The 19,337-nt window shown below is 40.9% G+C and overlaps 1 protein-coding gene across 4 annotated transcripts in view; it reads right to left on the reverse strand.

Annotated features, from left to right (window-relative positions):
• Positions 1-19,337, reverse strand: part of TP53BP2 (tumor protein p53 binding protein 2) — a 67,100-nt gene that overhangs the window by 2,794 nt on the left and 44,969 nt on the right. For 3 of the 4 annotated variants that reach the window (XM_018060199.1, XM_018060196.1, XM_018060200.1), the window contains exons 7-17: positions 19,147-19,328; positions 18,618-18,782; positions 18,007-18,235; positions 16,273-16,383; positions 15,802-15,950; positions 14,563-15,028; positions 12,249-13,024; positions 7,945-8,082; positions 7,125-7,258; positions 4,444-4,610; positions 663-862 (exon numbers count right to left, since the gene is read on the reverse strand). In XM_018060199.1, coding sequence (XP_017915688.1) covers positions 663-862; positions 4,444-4,610; positions 7,125-7,258; positions 7,945-8,082; positions 12,249-13,024; positions 14,563-15,028; positions 15,802-15,950; positions 16,273-16,383; positions 18,007-18,235; positions 18,618-18,782; positions 19,147-19,328 — 2,717 coding nt within the window. The remainder of the gene's footprint in view (positions 1-662; positions 863-4,443; positions 4,611-7,124; positions 7,259-7,944; positions 8,083-12,248; positions 13,025-14,562; positions 15,029-15,801; positions 15,951-16,272; positions 16,384-18,006; positions 18,236-18,617; positions 18,783-19,146; positions 19,329-19,337) is intronic. The other variant, XM_018060201.1, reaches the window with a different exon arrangement.

Consider the following 19,337-nt stretch of genomic DNA (forward strand, 5'->3'; position numbering starts at 1 on the left):
CCGGGCAGAGGGACACTCCCAGATGCACCCTGGTTTAGGACCTCAAGCTGGGCAGAAGCTCTCTGAAGGCACAGACCATGCTGGCCTGACAAATGATGAAAATACAGTAAAAATATCTCCCATTTGCTGTACATTAGACTCTGTCCAACTATACTAGCCTTTCCCTGAAAATACCCCCAGAATGCCTGCCCAAAGAGTGTAGCCCCTTCAGACTAATATAGATATGTTATTGGTTTATATGTGCTGATATGATTTGATTACTTTCTTGGTTTATATGAAACAAAATTCAGTGGTAGAGCAAGAACAAAGAATCTTGCCTCTGGTGCCCTGTTCAAACTCTCTAGCAGATTCACAAATCCCAACTTAAATACAAAATGTATTTCAAATTTTATAAGCTCAATTCCCATCACATTGTCCAATTATCTTCACTCTATTTATAAATGAAGATGGAACCCCAGACTTCTAGGGGCTGGTAAACCTGTAAATATGCTATTGATCATAAGAGGAATCACTGGAAATGAGGTTCTGGGTCTAAATTTAAGACTATCAAAAATGTTAAATTCCACTTATTAACAAAGGGCAGCAGGCTGCACTGAAGCTACAGTACACAGCCGTTTTCCCCAAGCCGCTCTCTGACACACATAAAGACATCATTCACTTACTCCCAGCAAATTGCGTGGAACATATCCTTCCTTGTCGTTCAGGCGGGCCCACCACCATTCAATCTCATCTTCGTCTTCCCTGCGCACGATTGTCATGCAGTCTCCTTCTTTCATGGGCAGCTCGTCGTCATTCTGAGGTTCATAGTCCCAAAGTGCATAAATGACCCCTTTATTCATTATGCCCATTTTCTCCTGAACTCCTAAAATCATGTAAGATACAGCACAGAGTAAGTAACTCAGAGGATACCACGCTCAGAACCTGCAGCTCCATGAAACTAAATGAGAAGTAATGGGGACCTGCTGGAATGGGAGAAACTACTACATTAAACATTCAATAAATAAACTTCCTGGGGCTGGGGAAGGAGAGGAATGCCAGCAGGGTACAAGGAACATATAAAAGACAAGTTAATGTATGCTATTAGCTTTAAACTAGCTCTAAAATTAACCAACACTTTATAAGCAGCTCTCAAAACTACTCTCACTCAGAATACAAAAACAATTACAAACCCAGGAATGAAAAAAACAACTGTTCAAGTCTAGAATATTAAAAAAGTGAATGAGACATCTGTCAAATTTTAGCAGACTCACTAACTGTAATGACCAAGGAACTGTGGGATCATTTTTGTTCTCTACCTAAAACTTACAGCAGGCAGAGAAAAAAGATCAAAATGTTGTCCCTGTTAAAGTGGTTTCTATTAATTTCCAAATAAGGAAAGATGGAAGAAATAAATATATATAATGTTAGAATGCAGAAAGAGGGACAGGTATTAGGATATAAAATTCTATGTATAGTCAACTTGAATGAGAATCAGAATTCTAAGTCACTGGAGTCCACAAACTGGGGGAAGGAAAAAAAAAATCCCCAAATGCTCACTTTTTACCAGAGTTAACAATAGATGTGCAGATGAACTAGGACTGCAGGTTTCATCTTTCTCCATTTATACCTCCCCATCCTCTAAGGTGACGCTAATGAGTCGCAATCATCAACAGGCAGGCAACACAGAGGAAGGGGAAGAGGAATTAAGACAACAATCTCCTGAGCAAGGCAGACCTCATTATTATTATTTTCACTTTTTTAGAAAATCCAGAAAAATACCTGCTTGCTTATGAATAGTCAGGTCTTTCAACTTACGTGAACCTAAATTATTAATCATAAACCTATTTTTCCTGTGTCAGTTAATGATGTTGCACACGCTACCTGTCTCTCACTCTGGGCAAAACTAGAAATTAAATCATTCTCTTCCAGAAGGCGGCTCTGACCCTGATCTAGAGGGTCAGGTTTCTACTCATGGGGACAAGTGAATTTCCAACTTTCCTGCTTATATAAGACATGCAAAATATGAGAGATTCACAAGGACAATAAGACTTGATACAACCATCATTCCACTAAGTTTTAAAGCTGGCCAGATTTGTTATCTGTTTGGGATGGAATGATGCACTCAAAATAACAACTTGAGTCTCAATTCCGGGAAATCATTAGACATGAAAGACAATTTCTCATTGTTTATCAAACTAAGAGTTACAAATTATTGTTTTAAACAGTTTCTGAGGGCCTAAAAACATGCTCCACCTCACTGGTAATTTGGGAAATGCAAACTAAAGCCACAGTGGGATAGGATTCCAAACCCACTGAAGGTTAGAGAGAACACGGAGCAGAACGAACACGGCTTGACAGGCCTCCCCGTGACCTGGCAACTACTTCTAGGGACACCAGGAGACGGAGGACAAAAATGGTCACCAGGGCGGAAGGAAGGAAGCAAGGAAGAGAGAGGGAGGGAGGGAGGAACGAAGCGGGAAAACAACCCAATGTCCGCCCGAAGTAAAATGGGAATACAGCTCGCGGGAGAGTCCCAGAATGGAACAGCAGCACAGTGAAGAGAAACGTCAGCTACAGGCAACACCACAGTGACTCAAAAGCCACAGTGAAGAGAAACGTCAGCTACAGGCAACACCACAGTGACTGAAAAGCCACAGTGAATAGAAACGTCAGCTACAGGCAACACCACCAGTGACTCAAAAGCCACAGTGAATGAGAACGGAAGCCAGGCATCACAAGTACGGTTTCTTCTATATAAAGGTCCAAAACGGGCAGATAAACAGTATTAGTTGTAGGAGTCATGCAGAGGTGATACAACTATTGTTATCAATTCCAGGGGGCAGTCACCAAAGACATGAGAGGGGCTATGTCAGGAGAGGGGGCCCCACTGATGGCTGAGAGAGCTCAGGGTCTGTTTCCCAGGCTGGATACCTGGATGCCTCACTGTGTTCAGTCTAGTAGCATCAGTATTTAAACTACACATCAGAACTCTTCTCAGTATCCACGATACATTTCACAAAATGTCCTTAAATGTTTTTAAAAATCACATTCCTAACTTAAATGTAGCTCAATCACCAGTATGAGCTATATTTTTTCAATATATGTTTTTAATAAAACAAAACACATATTACATAACACTGATTTTTAAATACAATAATACATCAAAATTATTCTTTGATCTAGAGTTCAGAACACAAACAGTAAATGATCATAATATCAACAATGAAAACTAAGAGCTGAGAGATAAAGAAGAGAACCTGCAGTCTGTGGTTCTTCCTCTGACTCTCGCCCTTCTCTCCTAGAGCCTGAAAACAGGCCTAGTCACACCCTGAGCACAGCCAGAGAAGACATTTCACCTTGGGCATCTTCCCATGTCTGATGCCTGAGTGGTTTGGGGTCCTGGGACCTGCCGCCTCATTTGTCTCTGGCTTTATCGCTTCTCTCTTCCTCGCAAGCCAGTCTAAAAACAAATACTAACCTCAACTTCTAAGATTTGTTAGAATTTTTCCCTGTAAATAACAACGCCAACCAACATCTATCCATCTAAAACCTCAAGTTCATTTTTCTCTGGGTACAGCACTGATGTTATTATCCATTAGAATCATAAACTCAAAAATAAGAGAACAAAAGAGTCCAAAAATTAGCTCTGAAGTACATTCAGACAAGTCTGAATCAGATTTATCTACTTTGTGACAAGTCTGATTTAGCAGGAAAACTTGAATCAGTTGGATTCTTACTCCAACAATGCATTTCTCTTGATCATCTTAGAAGGGGGGAGGAGAGTTCTGCGTACTTATGTGCAAAGATACAGCAAGATACAGCATCATTTGCCAAGTACTGAGGTCTTACTAGAGGATCTTTTGATGGTCAAAAGGTATTAATCCCGCTAGATGCAATGCTGCATCACTGTCTTTTGTTGGTAAAGATGTCCCTGACAATAGCTGCTTCTAGACACACGCGCGCGCACACACACACACAAAAGCTGCATTCACATTTGAGATCAAGGCTGCCCTATTTTCAATGCCTAGGACAATGTACCAACACAAAATGCTTTCCCAAATAATTAATGAAAGTCGTTCAGTCGTGTCTGACTCTGCGACCTCATGGACTACACAGTCCATGGAATTCTCCAGGCCAGAATACTGGCGTGGATAGCTTTTCCCTTTTCCAGGGGGTTTTCCCAAGCCCAGGGATCGAACCCAGGTTTCCTGCATTGCAGACGGATTCTTTACCAGCTGAGCCACAAGGGAAGCCCAAGAATACTGAAGTGGGTAGCCTATCCCTTCTCCAGCAGATCTTTCCGACCCAGGAACCAAACCAGGGTCTCCTCCATTGCAGGTGGATTCCTTACCAACTGAGCTATCAGGGAACCCCCAAATAATAAGAACACTTATCAAATGATGCCCAAGAGATACAGGATACACGAATGCAGTAATCAATACGTGTGTATCGAGTTGCCCATACCATACAGAAATTGCGAGCACTGGGTGTAGCCTTCTTCCATCTCCTCGCACTTATCGGCAGCCGTCTGCATGTCACTGTAGGTCATGGCAAACACAGCGGCTCCTGACTCCACCAAGAACTTACACACCTGGACGTTGTTACAGGAGGCAGCGCAATGCAGGGGAGTCCTGTGGAGAAGGACACAGCAAGGGCTAGAGACAGATTCCCAAACTGCATGACAACTGCTATGACAGAGTGTCTGTAAAGAGAGTTCTCAAGTCTGTCGTCTACCAAGCCCCTCCTGAGAATCTGTCACACAGATTTTTGAAAATCAGTTAAACCCAGATATCTGGGCCCACCTGAGAATTACAGAGCCACAAAGGTAAATGTCAGCATGCGGGACCACACCAGGGCCCGGGCAGCACAGCAGGTGAGAGCAGTCAAGGACATGGACGTGTCTGATCATCTAAAGCAGGATAAAACGTATTTAGTTCACGCTCTGGAGCATCCAGTCTAATTATTTCTGCCACAGTGGAGGTTATAATTCTTTAAATAACAGGTCTTTCCTCAAAACATGCACCTTTAAAGATCCCTTTTGAAGGAACTAAGTTGCACCTAAAGAACTCCCTTCATCCAACACTCAAAATCCTTACTAAAACTTAATTCGGAAAAAAAAAAAAGCCAATTCAATCTGGATCAGAAAAAATGACTGTAAAATACACATCTCAATCTCTGATGAGCAGATACTTATGAATACCATGACAGAGAATCTTCTCTAGCATCTCAAAGGTTTTGTAATGTATTATAAATGACTCCAGATTCATAGTAAAGGTGGAAGAGTCAGGACCACTGCTCAAACTCAGAAGACAGGCTTGAAGACATTAATCAGGCCCTGAAGTACGTGAAATTTCACTTCTTTACTCTCTTCTTTCCTCCCTTCGTCATTTTATTCCCTTTGTGTCTTCCAGAATAGAAGTTTATTTCCTATCACCCATCCCAAACACTGTGTTCAATAGTTTGGTGAATATTACTATAGATTTTGAACTGCATGGCTTTTTTAATAGTGAACAATTATATATAATCTAAACTCCCAATATCAGGAAAACAAAGGCATTATGACACACTAAGAATTTGTTTTGCTTATGGTATAAAGTTAAACTAAAAAAGTAGGCATAAAAAAGACAAATACTACATGTTATCACTTATATGCAGAATCTAAAAAATAAATAAATGAATACAAGAAAACATGTAGACTCACAGATACAGAGAACAAACTAGTGTTACCAGTGCAGAAAGTGCAGCAAGGACAAGAAGACAGGGATGAGGGACTCGGAGAGACAGACTACTATGTATGGAATAAATACAGCACGGGCAACAGAGCCAACATTTTAGAAATAACTAAGCAGAGTATAATCTATAAAACCTTTGAATTCCTACGCTATTAAAAAAAAAAAAAAAAGAATTCCTACGCTATACACCTGAAACTAACAGAATATTGCAACTCAACTATATCTCCATTTAAAAAAACAAAACTCCACTGAGAGCTAAACTAAAAAAACAAAGAGACATGAAAAGCTATATATATATATACACACACACACATTCATAAATGAGCTTGAAGGAAATATATTAAAATACTGACGGTAGGGTACACATGGCTTGTTTTCCTCATTTCTCTATTTTTGCATGTTTCCATATTGGGCTCATATTTTATACATATTCATTTTTTTAAACTGGAACCAAAATGCTTCTCAGAGTATCATTTATAACAAAACAAAAAATTGGAAAAACAATCTAAACATCTAACAAGAAGGAGACAGTCACAGTAAACGAGTCACAGCCAAGTGGTAGAAGAGGCTTTTTTGAATCTATGCATATGGGTGTCTGCAATTTATCTGCAATGTAAATTTTATATCACAATTATTTCCATATCAAGGGAAAAAACTGCCTATAAAATTAAAATACTTGAATAAACATGCTGTGATTTACAACTTAAAAAAATTTTCCATATAGAAAGAAGTAAATCTTTGGTATTTTCCACTCCCCCAAAAAGCATATCATAATTTAAAATTTTATTTTTTCAAAAAAAGAAATACAAAATTTCCTATCCATTCAATTATCCTGATAACTTCAGTTATCAGAAGTAACAGTAACTTATTTGGGCCTTTGATATTATTTGTTAACAATAATGTATTATCTTATGAACAATAATATTCATCATTTGCAATAGTATCTCCTAGGATTTATCCACAAACCAGTTCCACAAAATGCTCCATGAAAAATGGATTCCACAGTCAAGAGTATTTGGGAAAGGTTATAAATTACTCAATACGATCCCCTCTTAAGAGACACATGGTAGTTTCAGGGAGGTGGAAGGAAATGCTTAAATGAGCATTTCTCAGATCTGCTGAAACATGCCAGTGAACTGTGTACCACTTTGGGACATTTCTTATTTTTATTATTTAACTACTAAACTTCTAAAACTCCATCTGCTTCCAGAATGGGAGTGAGAGGACTGTTACCATGAGGACATGTTAATTCCTTGAAAGCTCTCCCACGTCTCTCCTTTTAGATTATAAACAGCGTGAGGACACGCGCTGACATACTTCTTTGCCTTCCAGAAGCACCTACAACACTGCTCCTCTGCTGCCTACACAGCAGATACAACTGAAGCCAGAACGGAGTTTAACAGAAAACCTTACCATCCATCACTGTCAGCAGCATTGACATTTACACCAAACTGTACCAGGAATTTCACAATTTCAGTGTGACCTGCACACACAGCGTTGTGAAGAGCTGTAATACCTTCATCATTAGGCAGGCTTGGGTCATCAACCTATAACATCAATAAGAAGGGCGACTGTTACTCAAATTCCTCGTTGCCCGAATGATCAAATATTAGCTGGCTCTTTAGGATTAAGAGAACTGAAAGAGACTCTTGCAGTAATTTCTTTTTTAAAGAAAATCATAATTAAAACCTACAGAAGCCAAAAAACTGTACCAAGAACAGTTCTAGAAGTAAGATAGACATTAAGTAGGCACTCACTATAAAAAGGTTTTTTAAAAACTGAAAAAGTCCCAGAAACTATAACCTTACAGTCATTTTTGTTTATTTATCCTCCAACTTCCCACCACAAATTAGTGTCTAAGCAGAAGTCACATTTGCCATAAACAGAAAGAAAGGTCAAACTAAAAATATTTTAAATATTAGGCTTCTGAAAAGTAGGGACCACAACTGAACCACTGCAGAGTACAAATCCATACATGAACAATTTTTAAAGGCGGGTCATGATCTCCCTGGGAGAGCAAAGTACCCCAGACAAAACTGAACATCCACATTATTGAAATTGTTACAGCCACAATCTTAAAACAGAGAAGCTGGCTGTGGAGCATGCTCAAAAGTTCCTCTCAACAAACCCAACTCCCAAAAGAGAAAACAATGTAAATTACAGTAGCTTTCTGATCAGAGCTTTAAAACAAAATACAAGGTCATATTTATGAAATTAACTAATCCAGTCATACCTCATAAATAATTCTCTGTACAAGGTCAAATTCTCCCTCCAAAGAGGAATCTAGAAGCAAAGCAAGAGGGTTGAATTTCACCCTCATTCCATGCGCAATCCGCTCGGAACCAGTTTTACGCAAGTTTGTCCTTTTGCCCTGCAGAAGAAACACAGGGAAGATTTAGGAGACCAAAAAACAACAAAAAGGAGAGGAGTAACATCCCAGCTGAGTTAGTAAAAAGAACTTTAAAATATATATATTTAGCAGATTTTATTAAAGTGCAACATTATGCTAGAAAGTATACAAATCATAATACATAGCTTAATATTTATATATGCACATAACAGAGTGGAAAGAACTTAACTCTTTAAAACTTAGTGTCACATTTGGGTAACACTGGGCTAAGAGTAAAATCTGTAAAGCAGACTGGATATTTGTTGAGGATCAAAATTAGCCAAGACTGGTCTTTAAATTACCTAATATAGTAGAACAAACCCCACATGATTAATCTGAGCAAGAGCACAAACTCTAAATTGTGATAGCTGACATTTATTGAATGATTATTCTTTTATTCTTTACGAAAACTCTATTATCCCGTTTTACAGATAAGGAAATTGAGGCACACAGCCTGTAAACATCAGTCAGAGACGGAATCAAATCCAAGTAATCAGGCTTCTTCAAAATCCTTCCTTTTAACCATTTCACAACATAAAGCCTCTTGTAGGGTTGGAGGAAAAGTATATTATAAGGAAAAATATAAAGATCAGTCTGACTTAGATAAACCAGGGAAGAATCCTATCAGTCTTAAAATTCTATCACTATTTTATATTTGAAAATTTAACTGTATTCCAAGATGTACGAATAAATTATCAAGTCTTCTCTACATTTTAATACATCAGGCTTAAAAAAACTAGGCAACCAAATCTAACACTCTCTCTAAGATAGGTTTCTTAAACACAACCAACAGAGTAGAAACATTTCCTAGGGTATGATATACCACACTTCTTTCTTTTATTTCAGATGTGGAAACTACTGAGTTTTGAAAAACATTAAGTGGCAATCAATATATTTCACAAATGTACAGTGGCTAAAATGCTGTCTCTTGAAAAAAAAAAAGAAGTGTAAATATTACATGGCAGCGATAATACAACTCATAAATAGTACAGCCATATCCACTTTCAAACAAAAGTACAAAACAGAGGCTTCTACTTAAACATGCGCTAAGAAGGAAAAACTTTATAAATCCCTTTCCTAGGAAGAAAATAACAGGATCTCTTAGGAACACTAAGAGAATCATGCCTCAGAACTTAGAAGCACGAATTTGTTAAAAAAAAAAAAAAAAAAAAAACAAGTATTAAGTTCTACTTTAAAACATTTCCCCTTACAATTCAATGCTCACTGTCTAAAACTTTTAAACAAATGTTGACTGTAAACTAGTAGCTAAAGCAACCTGTGTGAACTTCCAGATGTTCAAGCTGGTTTTAGAAAAGGCAGAGGAACCAGAGATCAAATTGCCAATACCCGCTGGATCATCGAAAAAGCAAGAGAGTTCCAGAAGAACATCTATTTCTGCTTTATTGACTATGCCAAAGCCTTTGACTGTGTGGATCACAATAAACTGTGGAAAATTCTGAAAGAGATGGCAATACCAGACCACCTGACCTGCCTCTTGAGAAACCTATATGCAAGTCAGGAAGCAACAGTTAGTACTGGACATGGAACAATAGACTGGTTCCAAATAGGAAAAGGAGTACATCAAGGCTGTATATTGTGACCCTGCTTATTTAACTTATATGCAGAGTACATCATGAGAAACGCTGGGCTGAAAGAAGTACAAGGTGGAATCAAGATTGCCAGGAGAAATATCAATAACTTCAGATATGCAGATGACACCACCCTTATGGCAGAAAGTGAAGAGGAACTCAAAAGCCTCTTGATGAAAGTGAAAGAGGAGGGTGAAAAAGTTGGCTTAAAGCTCAACATTCAGAAAACGAAGACATGGCATCTGGTCCCATCACTTCATGGGAAATAGATGCGGAAACAGTGGAAACAGTGTCAGACTTTATTTTGGGGGCCTCCAAAATCACTGCAGATGGTGACTGCAGCCATGAAATTAAAAGACGCTTACTCCTTGGAAGAAAAGTTATGACCAACCTACATAGCATATTCAAAAGCAGAGACATTACTTTGCCAACAAAGGTCCATCTAGTCAAGGCTATGGTTTTTCCAGTGGTCATGTATGGATGTGAGAGTTGGACTGTGAGAGTTGGACTGTGAAGAAAGCTGAGCGCCGAAGAATTGATGCTTTTGAACTGTGGTGTTGGAGAAGACTCTTGAGAGTCCCTTGGACTGCAAGGAGATCCAACCAGTCCATTCTGAAGGAGATCGGCCCTGGGATTTCTTTGGAAGGAATGATGCTGAAGCTGAAACTCCAGTACTTTGGTCACCTCATGCAAAGAGTTGACTCACTGGAAAAGACCCTGATGCTGGGAGGGATTGAGGGCAGGAGGAGAAGGGGACGACCGAGGACGGATGGCATCACTGACTCGATGGATGTGAGTCTGAGTGAACTCCGGGAGTTGGTGATGGACAGGGAGGCCTGGCGCGCTGGGATTCATGGGGTTGCAAAGAGACACGACTGAGCAACTGAACTGAAAGCAACTTTGGATAATCATTATTTTTGAATACTATCACATCTAAAGATGTAATAAGGGATCAAATGTATAAAGCACTTAAAAAAAAATCTTTAGCAATATTTATTTATGTAAATTTTTTTGGCCACGTGGCATATGGGATCCTAGTTCCCCAACAAGGGATCAAAAACCCATGCCTCTTGTATGGAAGCAAGGAGTCTTAACCACTGGATCGCCAGGAAGGTACCTAGATCAGTTTTTTAGAAATCCTTATAATATACTATGTTGCCTTTGCCCAGGTTTTAAAAAGTCATAGCTTGCATTCCTACTGAAATAAAATTGACTTCAAATTAAACTCTGAAAAAACTGACTTTAAAGACATTCTCACTACTTCAAAGAGGCATAATAAACTCCCAAAGAAAAGCTTAATATTTGGGAGGAGTCCGGGAGACATGTCCAAGTCAAAATACACAAAGCTTTAGAATAGCTTCATGTCATCTAAAATGTATCGAATGCGCAAAAGCAGATCTAAGAGGGAGCTTTCTTTACACACTTATCCCAGGAAACAAGAAAAACCTCAAATAAACAACCTAATCTTATATCTAATGCAACTAGAGAAAGAAGAACAAAGAAAACCCTATGTCAGCAGAAGGAATCACAAAGAATAGAGCAGAAATAAAGAAACAGAGATAAAGAAAACAACAAAAAGATGAAAGAAACCAAAAGCTGGTTCTTCAAAAAGGTAAACTGATAAACCTTTAGCCAGACTCATCAAGAAAAAAGGGAGAGGGCGCAAATCAATAAAACTAGAAATGAAAGACGGAAGTTACCACTGACACCACAGAAATACCAAGGACCTTGAGAGACTACTACAAACAATTCATGCCAATAATATGGACAACCTGGAAGAAATGGACAAATTCTTAGAAAGGTACAATCTTCCAAGGCTGAACCAGGACGAAATAGAAAATATGAACAGACCAACTACAATTGCTGAAACAGAATAAATGTCAGAGCACAAGGAAACCTGAGGGATCACTATGATACCCGGAGATTTCAAACCAGGCTGAAGGTGAGGATGAGGCTAAAGACTGTATACCCCACTCTCTCCTACGCCCCAATTCAAGCAGAACCCAATTCTTCCAGAACCATTACAATTTTATTGATGTCAGAAGTTGGAAGTTCCATCTAAACATGACACTAAAAACCTGGAAATAAATTTCAACACTAGAAAAAGTCAAGTTTGAAAGAGTGATGTCACCAACAAGAAGTTAAACCATCTGCCTTATTTCACAGTGCTAAACTAATGATCAAAAATTCCAGACGCAGTCTTTTCATTCCCAGTGTTGCTTACCTAACATGCATGCAACACCAGCTACAGAAGAAACAGCAGACGTGGTATTTATAAGAACAAAACTTTTGTTTCCTTCATAAAGAAAGGGGTTCTTCCTGAAAAGTGAAAATGTTCATGATACTGAATATACTGCAGTTTGATAACATTCGTAAGATCCACTCTGTGCCAAGAGAATTGCAAAGTGGAAGACATTTGTTACAATCAGCAGTTTAAACACAGATCTTCATCTGTGAATGGCTGTAAGTACTCGCTGGTGTTTTGCTAAGTTGTGACCATCAGCCACCCAGAAGGCTGTGACAAGATAAAAGCTTTCTGCAATGAAAGGTTTTACTTACAGGAGGCAGAGAAACCTGCCCGGTGATCTCAGGCGGACACAAGCTCACAGAGTCTTCTCCCGGGCCTTCTGGTTCCCCAGATGGGTATGGTGGGGGTGGGTAGGGGGGGTACTCCTCCAGGTACACTTCCAGCAGAGGGGGAGCCTCTGGGTTTGGTTCTTCCACTCTGTTCTGGAAATTCGGGCTGCTGTCTGGGACTCCTTCAGGCACATACTCGAGGCCTGCAGAAGGAGCTGGCGCGTCACTGCTCTCTGTATTGGCACTCCCGGCCTCCTCCGGGGATGCCGGCTCAGAAACCAGAGGGACCACCTCCTTCTCTGGCTCCACAGGCAAATATGGGTTCTGGATCTCCAGCGGGCTTTCCGGGCTGGCAGTCCCAGAAGCAGACTTGGATGGGTAAGCTGGGACCGAAATGGTCTCCATGGCGGCGATGGTGGTCCTCTGATACAGAAGTTTCTGAATATTCGGCCCATTAGGACCCTCGGGTTCTGTGATAGAGCTGCGTTTCTTTAGCGGCCGTGGGGCGTTCGACAGTTTCTTTCGTAGGGCTTCCAGGTCAGCATCACTCTGGTTTCGGTAAGGATTAGATAGGAAAGGCAGTAATTTGGTCGGGCTGAGCGGCCGAGGAATCCTTTCATTTTCGTGGGTCTCCTGAACTGAAGAAACAGGCTCTGTTTCAGGTTCTGGGCTGCCAGATTTGCCCTGGTTATTGGAATAAACGTTCTCTGGGAGCTGCTGTTGGTTCTGAGCAGCAGCAATCACAGGCTTCCCATACACTAATTGGAATTGGGGGGGAAAAAAAGCCTTGATTAATATTAAACAAAACTAGCAAATAACAGAAGTAACAATAATTAAAGCCTCTTTTAATTTCATTATTACATAAATAGCCTTCAATACAACTAATTTTTAAAAATAACAAACAGAGCAAGGTTTCCACCATTGCATAATATATTTAGGTTAAATCAAAACCCTCACTGATTGTAAACAGGCCCCATTATTTTATGTATCAATAAGAAAACGCTGCCGAGTACAACTGTAAGAAATCACTTACATAGCATCCACATTTAAATCGTTGAAATGTAAAATACATAAGTAAATAAAATGTCAAACTGTGAAAAAGATTTAGAATCAATGGAAACTGGGGATCCTTTCATGTGTCCAAATTAAAACTAAACATGCGTGATCCCATCTTTTACAGTTTTCAAAAGTAAATCAATGTGAGAAATCATCTGGCTCATAAAACTATTAATAACCACCTATATTTACCAAAATTAGTCCCCTTAGACATTCTATCACCATTATCTAATTCCCAAATTATTACATGAGCAGTTCACACCAAAGACTCATGAAAAGAGAAAGATGAAGTATGCATACAAATTCTCTGCTGTGTAATTACTTCCACAACATTTGGGCCCACAATTACGTGCTTATTTCATAACTAGAAAGCCTTTTCATTCATTTAAAACATACTGAATTTTATTCTAGTCCCATAAAGTAATGACTCTTAGAAAGGACCCAACAAATGACCAGACCATGTACCTTTAACACAAAGTAACCTTTTGATGTTTTATATTTAAGTAGTAGCTGTGTCCTCATTAGAACAACTTAAAATATAGTAGAGAGCATTAAAAAAAAAAAAAAAAAGAAAGCCATTCACAGAGGCAGCCGTCGAATCCTCTATGCCCCCAAGAACATCTGGTCAGACCTCGAGCGAAGACACAGCCTTCGGCACGGTAATTACCCACAGGCACTCTTCCCCCCTCACCAAGGGGCTTGTCCGTGAACAGGAAACAAACACACATGGGAAATTCAACACAGGAGGTGATGTCATCCCTGGATTCATTTATTTCATTTACTCATATTTTATCTACCTATCATTTTCAGCTACCGCAACAGCTGGCATTTAGCACAAACTCCTTTAAACTCCCCATGTAGAACAGGAAAAAAGTGAAAGTGAAGTCAGTCGCTCAGTTGTGTCTGACTCTGCGAACCCATGGACTGTAGCCCACCAGGCTCCCCTGTCCATGGGGATTCTCCAGGCCAGAAAACTGGAGTGGGTAGCCATTCCCTTCTCCAGGGGATCTTCCCAACCCAGGGATCAAACCCAGGTCTCCTGCTTTGTAGGCAAATTCTGTACCGTCTGAGCCACCAAGGAAGCCCGATGCAGAACAGAAGCCATACTGAAACAAAACTCTTAGGACAAAAGCATCAGTCAAAGCAGGTACCAGTCACCGTACTGTTTACAGAGAGAGGGCAGCTCCAGCAAAGGACAGAAACACATCCAGGCAGGTGAAGATGAGACCCAGAATCTTACCGCTTGGAAAGTGGGGTGCTCGGGGATGGGGCTTGGTCAGCGCGCTCTGCACGGCCTGTTGGAAGTTTTTCCCGGGAGCCTGGTGCTGTGTGTACATGGAGTATATGGAGCTGGCGGCCACCGTCTGGGGTTTTCTGAAGGGTGGAAGGAGGGCGTCCTTGGAAGGCTGAGGCGTGAAGGGTCGGACAGCGGCAGCAGGGGGACTCTCTTGTTTAGAACCCGGAGGAAGGGTCTGGTCTGCTGGGCCCACTGAAGGCCCGCCAGGGGCCAGCAGGCCCCTCTGCTGCTGCACGGTGGGTTTGGGTTTACCTCCCATGGATGCAACAGCTGCTGACAACTGCGGAACAGGTCCATCTGGCTTCATGTCGGATGGTGACTGGTTAGTTTGTCCGAAATAAGGCAAATTTATCTGTTTTGGTTTTGATGGGACAGGAGGTGGTACCTTAGCCACATTTTTATTTGCAGCCTGTAAACACACACACACATATCCAGTTAAAATATTGTGTAACTGGGTACATGGAATGTTCTAGATAACCTAAGTTTTACGAGTGTCAATACAGACTGAAAAGATTAGCTCTACATTGAAAGGTCATTACAAAGTTTTAAATCTCTGACTTTAACCACATGTAAAAGAAGGACCTTCAGTAATGCAATATAATTCCTATACCCGGTACGACTTCCTCCAAGTCACCCCTTCCTACTGGGGCAACTGTTTAAGTGTCCACTTGAAAACCTTTTAATTGCCATTTTACATATTCACAGATGGCACCAATAACTGAAAAACATTCCTGTTCAATGGAACTTCATGCAATCTGGGCTGTGTTGTAAAAAGAAAAAAAAACAACTCCTAACTGGATCACACAGCCACAGCCTGCTTGTCAAAGGTTGGGAATCTAACAGTTATGGAAGATTTACCATCAAATCGCTTGATATTGCTTTAACCCTGAATTTTGAAGAGACAACGTAACTAAGCAGTGTGAACACAATGTTCTTTAATGCACTTGTATTTTTTAGAGAGTTGCACAAAATAAGACCCACAAGCCAGTCAGTCATGCCCCTCCTGTATGATGGGAGACCACAAATGCACTCAAGTAACAGAACTGAAAATAACAGAATGCACTTACATTTTCTAATCTTCCAGACTTTGTTTCTTTATTCTCCTTCACATTAATACTTTCTCTTTTGAAAAACGCACAAAGAATTACTATTAAATGTTAAAACTGGGACGTCCTCACATACCTGAGCATCCCGCAGGATGTCTTCACTGCTCTGGTTCTTCCTCAGGGTTCCGAAGGCAGGTGGGGCGGCAGACTGGTCCACGGTGTCAAACATCGAAAAGGGACGCACTTTCTTCTCCTTCTCCCGCAACGGAACCTCTCCATCATCCACTGAAGAAGACAGAAAAAAAAAAAAAAAAATCACTCTAATAATCAAACTGCTTGTGATAAAAATTTCTTTTTCACGTTACTCTCTCCACAATCTCTTTGAAATCCTATAGGCATTAAATGCTCTATTTTTAAATTAAGTCGATTAAGGAATAACCCCACACTACAATGCTAGTACCTTAATTCCCTGGCTAAAGGCAGCTGTTCTAGAAATAAACATGGTCGCTGGTTTTAACACACTAGAAAGTAGCAATCTAAAAAAGAATACTTAGAGCCCTCAGACATCCAAAAGAGAATACTAAGGAACAGCACAAGTAAACCTCACCTTGGTCTGGAACATTCCCAGAGCTTTTAGACACAGAGGCAGAGGCTTGGCTAGAGAAAAGATCTGCATTCGGAGGAGTCCAATCAGGGCCAAGCAGATGGATTTTAGAGCCTAGAACATGGAAAAGTAGCTGCAATAACCCAGCATGCTAAGGAGACTCTTAATCGTTCCCTCTGCTGCTAAGATGTTTAATCCCGTGAAAGTGAAAGTTGCTCAGTTGTGTCTGACCCTTTTCGACCCCATGGACTATACATATACAGTCCATGCAATTCTCCAGGCCAGAATACTAGAATGAATAGCCTTTCCCTTCTCCAGGGGATCTTCCCAAACGCAGGGCTCCCGCATTTTAGGCAGATTCTTTACCAGCTGAGCCACAAGGAAAGCCCTTAATCTCTAAAAATCGGTTTAAATCTCAGACTCACAACAAGCCCAGTAAACTTACTTAGAAACATCAGATTTTATACTTGTATTAACAATGTAAGAGTGTTCTCGTTTACTTAAAATAATCACGATCAACACAAACTCTGCCTGAAGCAGCAAGGACACGACTTCTCACAGGGTAAGGAAACATCACCATCACACCCAGAAAACGACCTCCAATTTAGCAAACCAAGGGCTCGCTGGTGTGTCATATGTAACCGCCACAGTGATGTATGCGCAACAAAAGCAAAAACGCAGGCTTTCAGCCCGTGACTCTGACCACAGTCTTGGATTAATCAAAATATTCAACTGTTTTCTACACTGGCATTTAAGTTTCAAAGCCACAGCTTTTCCTTTACAGAAGTAACTCTTTCTACAAGAAAACCCAGACTACCTAGCATTACTGCGTCACCGTGGTAATTCCAGCAAAACAATAAATAATTTTAAAGTTAGCTATTATTTACACATGAGAGCGGCTAGGGAAAAGACACAATTCTATTTTTCTCTCCTGAATGATAAGCTCATTAAAGGATATTTTCATCCAGCTTTTCCTACAACTCTCCTTTCATTTTCTCCTCTTATTAATATAACACTCTGGCGTGCACCTCCACCCTCCAAAATATCTGAGGACTACACACAGAAAGCAAAGGTCACTAACACAAGGAGCCTCTATTACCTTCACTTTTTAAAAAAAAATTATTATTTTTTTATAATTGAAGGATAATTGCTTAACAGAATTTTGTCTTCTGTCAAACTTCAACATGAATCAGCCCTAGGTATACAGTATCCTCTCCCTTTTGAACCTCCCTCCTTTTACCTTCACTTTTATCTCCTAGTGTTTCCTTTTATTCTAAACATATCCTTAGGCAAATTCTCACGCAGAAGCACATATGAATAGTAAACACCAACCATCAACAGAGTGGACCCACCACCTCGGTCTCTGAAGATGACACCACTAACACATATCTGGCCTTTTTACACAACAGGGAAGGTTCTCAAGCTGTTAACATCAGATCAAAATTTCTTTATTAATGAGAAGAAATTCAAGCCAATTTTTAGGTTTTCAAAAACCTGATCTATTTCATTTCCTGAGCAGAACTGTATTATTGAGCATTAAGAAAATTATCATTTCTTAACCCCAAAGAACACAAGGAGGTTTTTAGAATTTCAACATGAACAAGGAATAAATAGGAAGACACCTTTAAAACTCAAAACTGGGGGTGGGTGGGGGAGGGAATCTAAAACCCGAGGGAAAATCACAGTGAGGAGGGGAACAGCTAGGCCATGGAAGGACTAGGAAGTGCCTGACTTTACCTTTCGCTTGCGAGGCGGCCCCAGATCTCATGTTGGGCAGCGTCTGGACTTTCATGGGCCCCTCGGAAGCCTGCGTGGCCCCAGGCCCATCGGGCAGGGCTGGCTTCACCAGAAGTTCAGGCCGTGACGGGATCCGGGGCATAGTCGACGACTGGATGTAGGGACCAACTGCCGCCACTCGACTCTGCCCCGACGCCCCTGGCTGGGGCACGTGTCCATCAGGCGAGACCTTATTCAGAGAAAGCACAGGGCCTTTAGTATTGCAAGTCAGACCAGATCCAACTCAGAAAAGCCCATGACACCGTGATCATTTTAACTGCTAAAATCCAGCACTTTCAGGATCTAGCCATTGAGTGTACCAGAAACATCCCCCGACAAAAAGAGCCCCAGGTGAAGTCTCACCCACACTTCATTACAAGAATTAGAAAGAAGAGCGGAGCTACGGAGGGGATTATATTAGAAGTACAAGAGTGGACTCTCTTTCAAGGAGCCACAAGGTCCTGTCTCTTTTCCGAGGATGTGCCCAGCAGTGTGTCTGAAATATGCAAGCACTGACCTCACTGGGATGGTCACTGTCCCCTCCTCCTGGCCCTGGCCAACCGCGCACTTACTGGAAGGTTCTCTTTCTGCTGCAGGGCCGCCTTCTTCTTCCACAGCCGGTCCCTGAGCTCATTAACACGCTTGTCCATCACCGCCACTTCTGAATTGCGCTTATTCAAACACTCCCTCTGTTGTTGCAGCTTGGCATTCTGCTCCTGGTTCAGTTTGTTTCTTAACTGAATAAAATTAGGGGAGACAAAGGTAGCCAAGGAGTAGGCAGAAAAATTTCTCAAACAGATAATCACACGGTTCACTATTATATAATTTCTAAAAATGTAAGGTCCCTCCACACTTCTCATCTCATGGTTTAAAATGAAGTGTCCACAGACCACTGGCTGTGGTCACAATGAACGCCTCAAGTTTCCTGTTTGAGGTATCATGAAGTTTATTCTGGATTCTGCGGAGTTTAGGTCTTCCTCCCCATCCCCACCCCTTTAAGGAAAAGAGGTGGAAATCCAGGACTTCCTGCCCTGTATGTGGACGATGCTGTGGTGCTGGAGACGAGGTGCCACTGAAATGTCACAAGAGGCCACTGTTTACCTGAAGCTCCTTGTAGAGCCGGTCGAGCTCAGCCACCGCGGACTGGTTGTCATGGTGACCGTCAATCCTGCCGTTCTTCAACATCTCCAGCTGTCTTGTAAGTTCCTCTACTTTTGACACAGCCAGAACAAGCTCCCTCTGCTTTTGCTGGAACAAACTATTCATCTGTTCAATTTCCTCCACTAAAGTAA

Source organism: Capra hircus, chromosome 16 (genome assembly GCF_001704415.2).
Source record: "Capra hircus breed San Clemente chromosome 16, ASM170441v1, whole genome shotgun sequence".
In the NCBI taxonomy this organism is placed as follows: Eukaryota; Metazoa; Chordata; class Mammalia; order Artiodactyla; family Bovidae; genus Capra; species Capra hircus.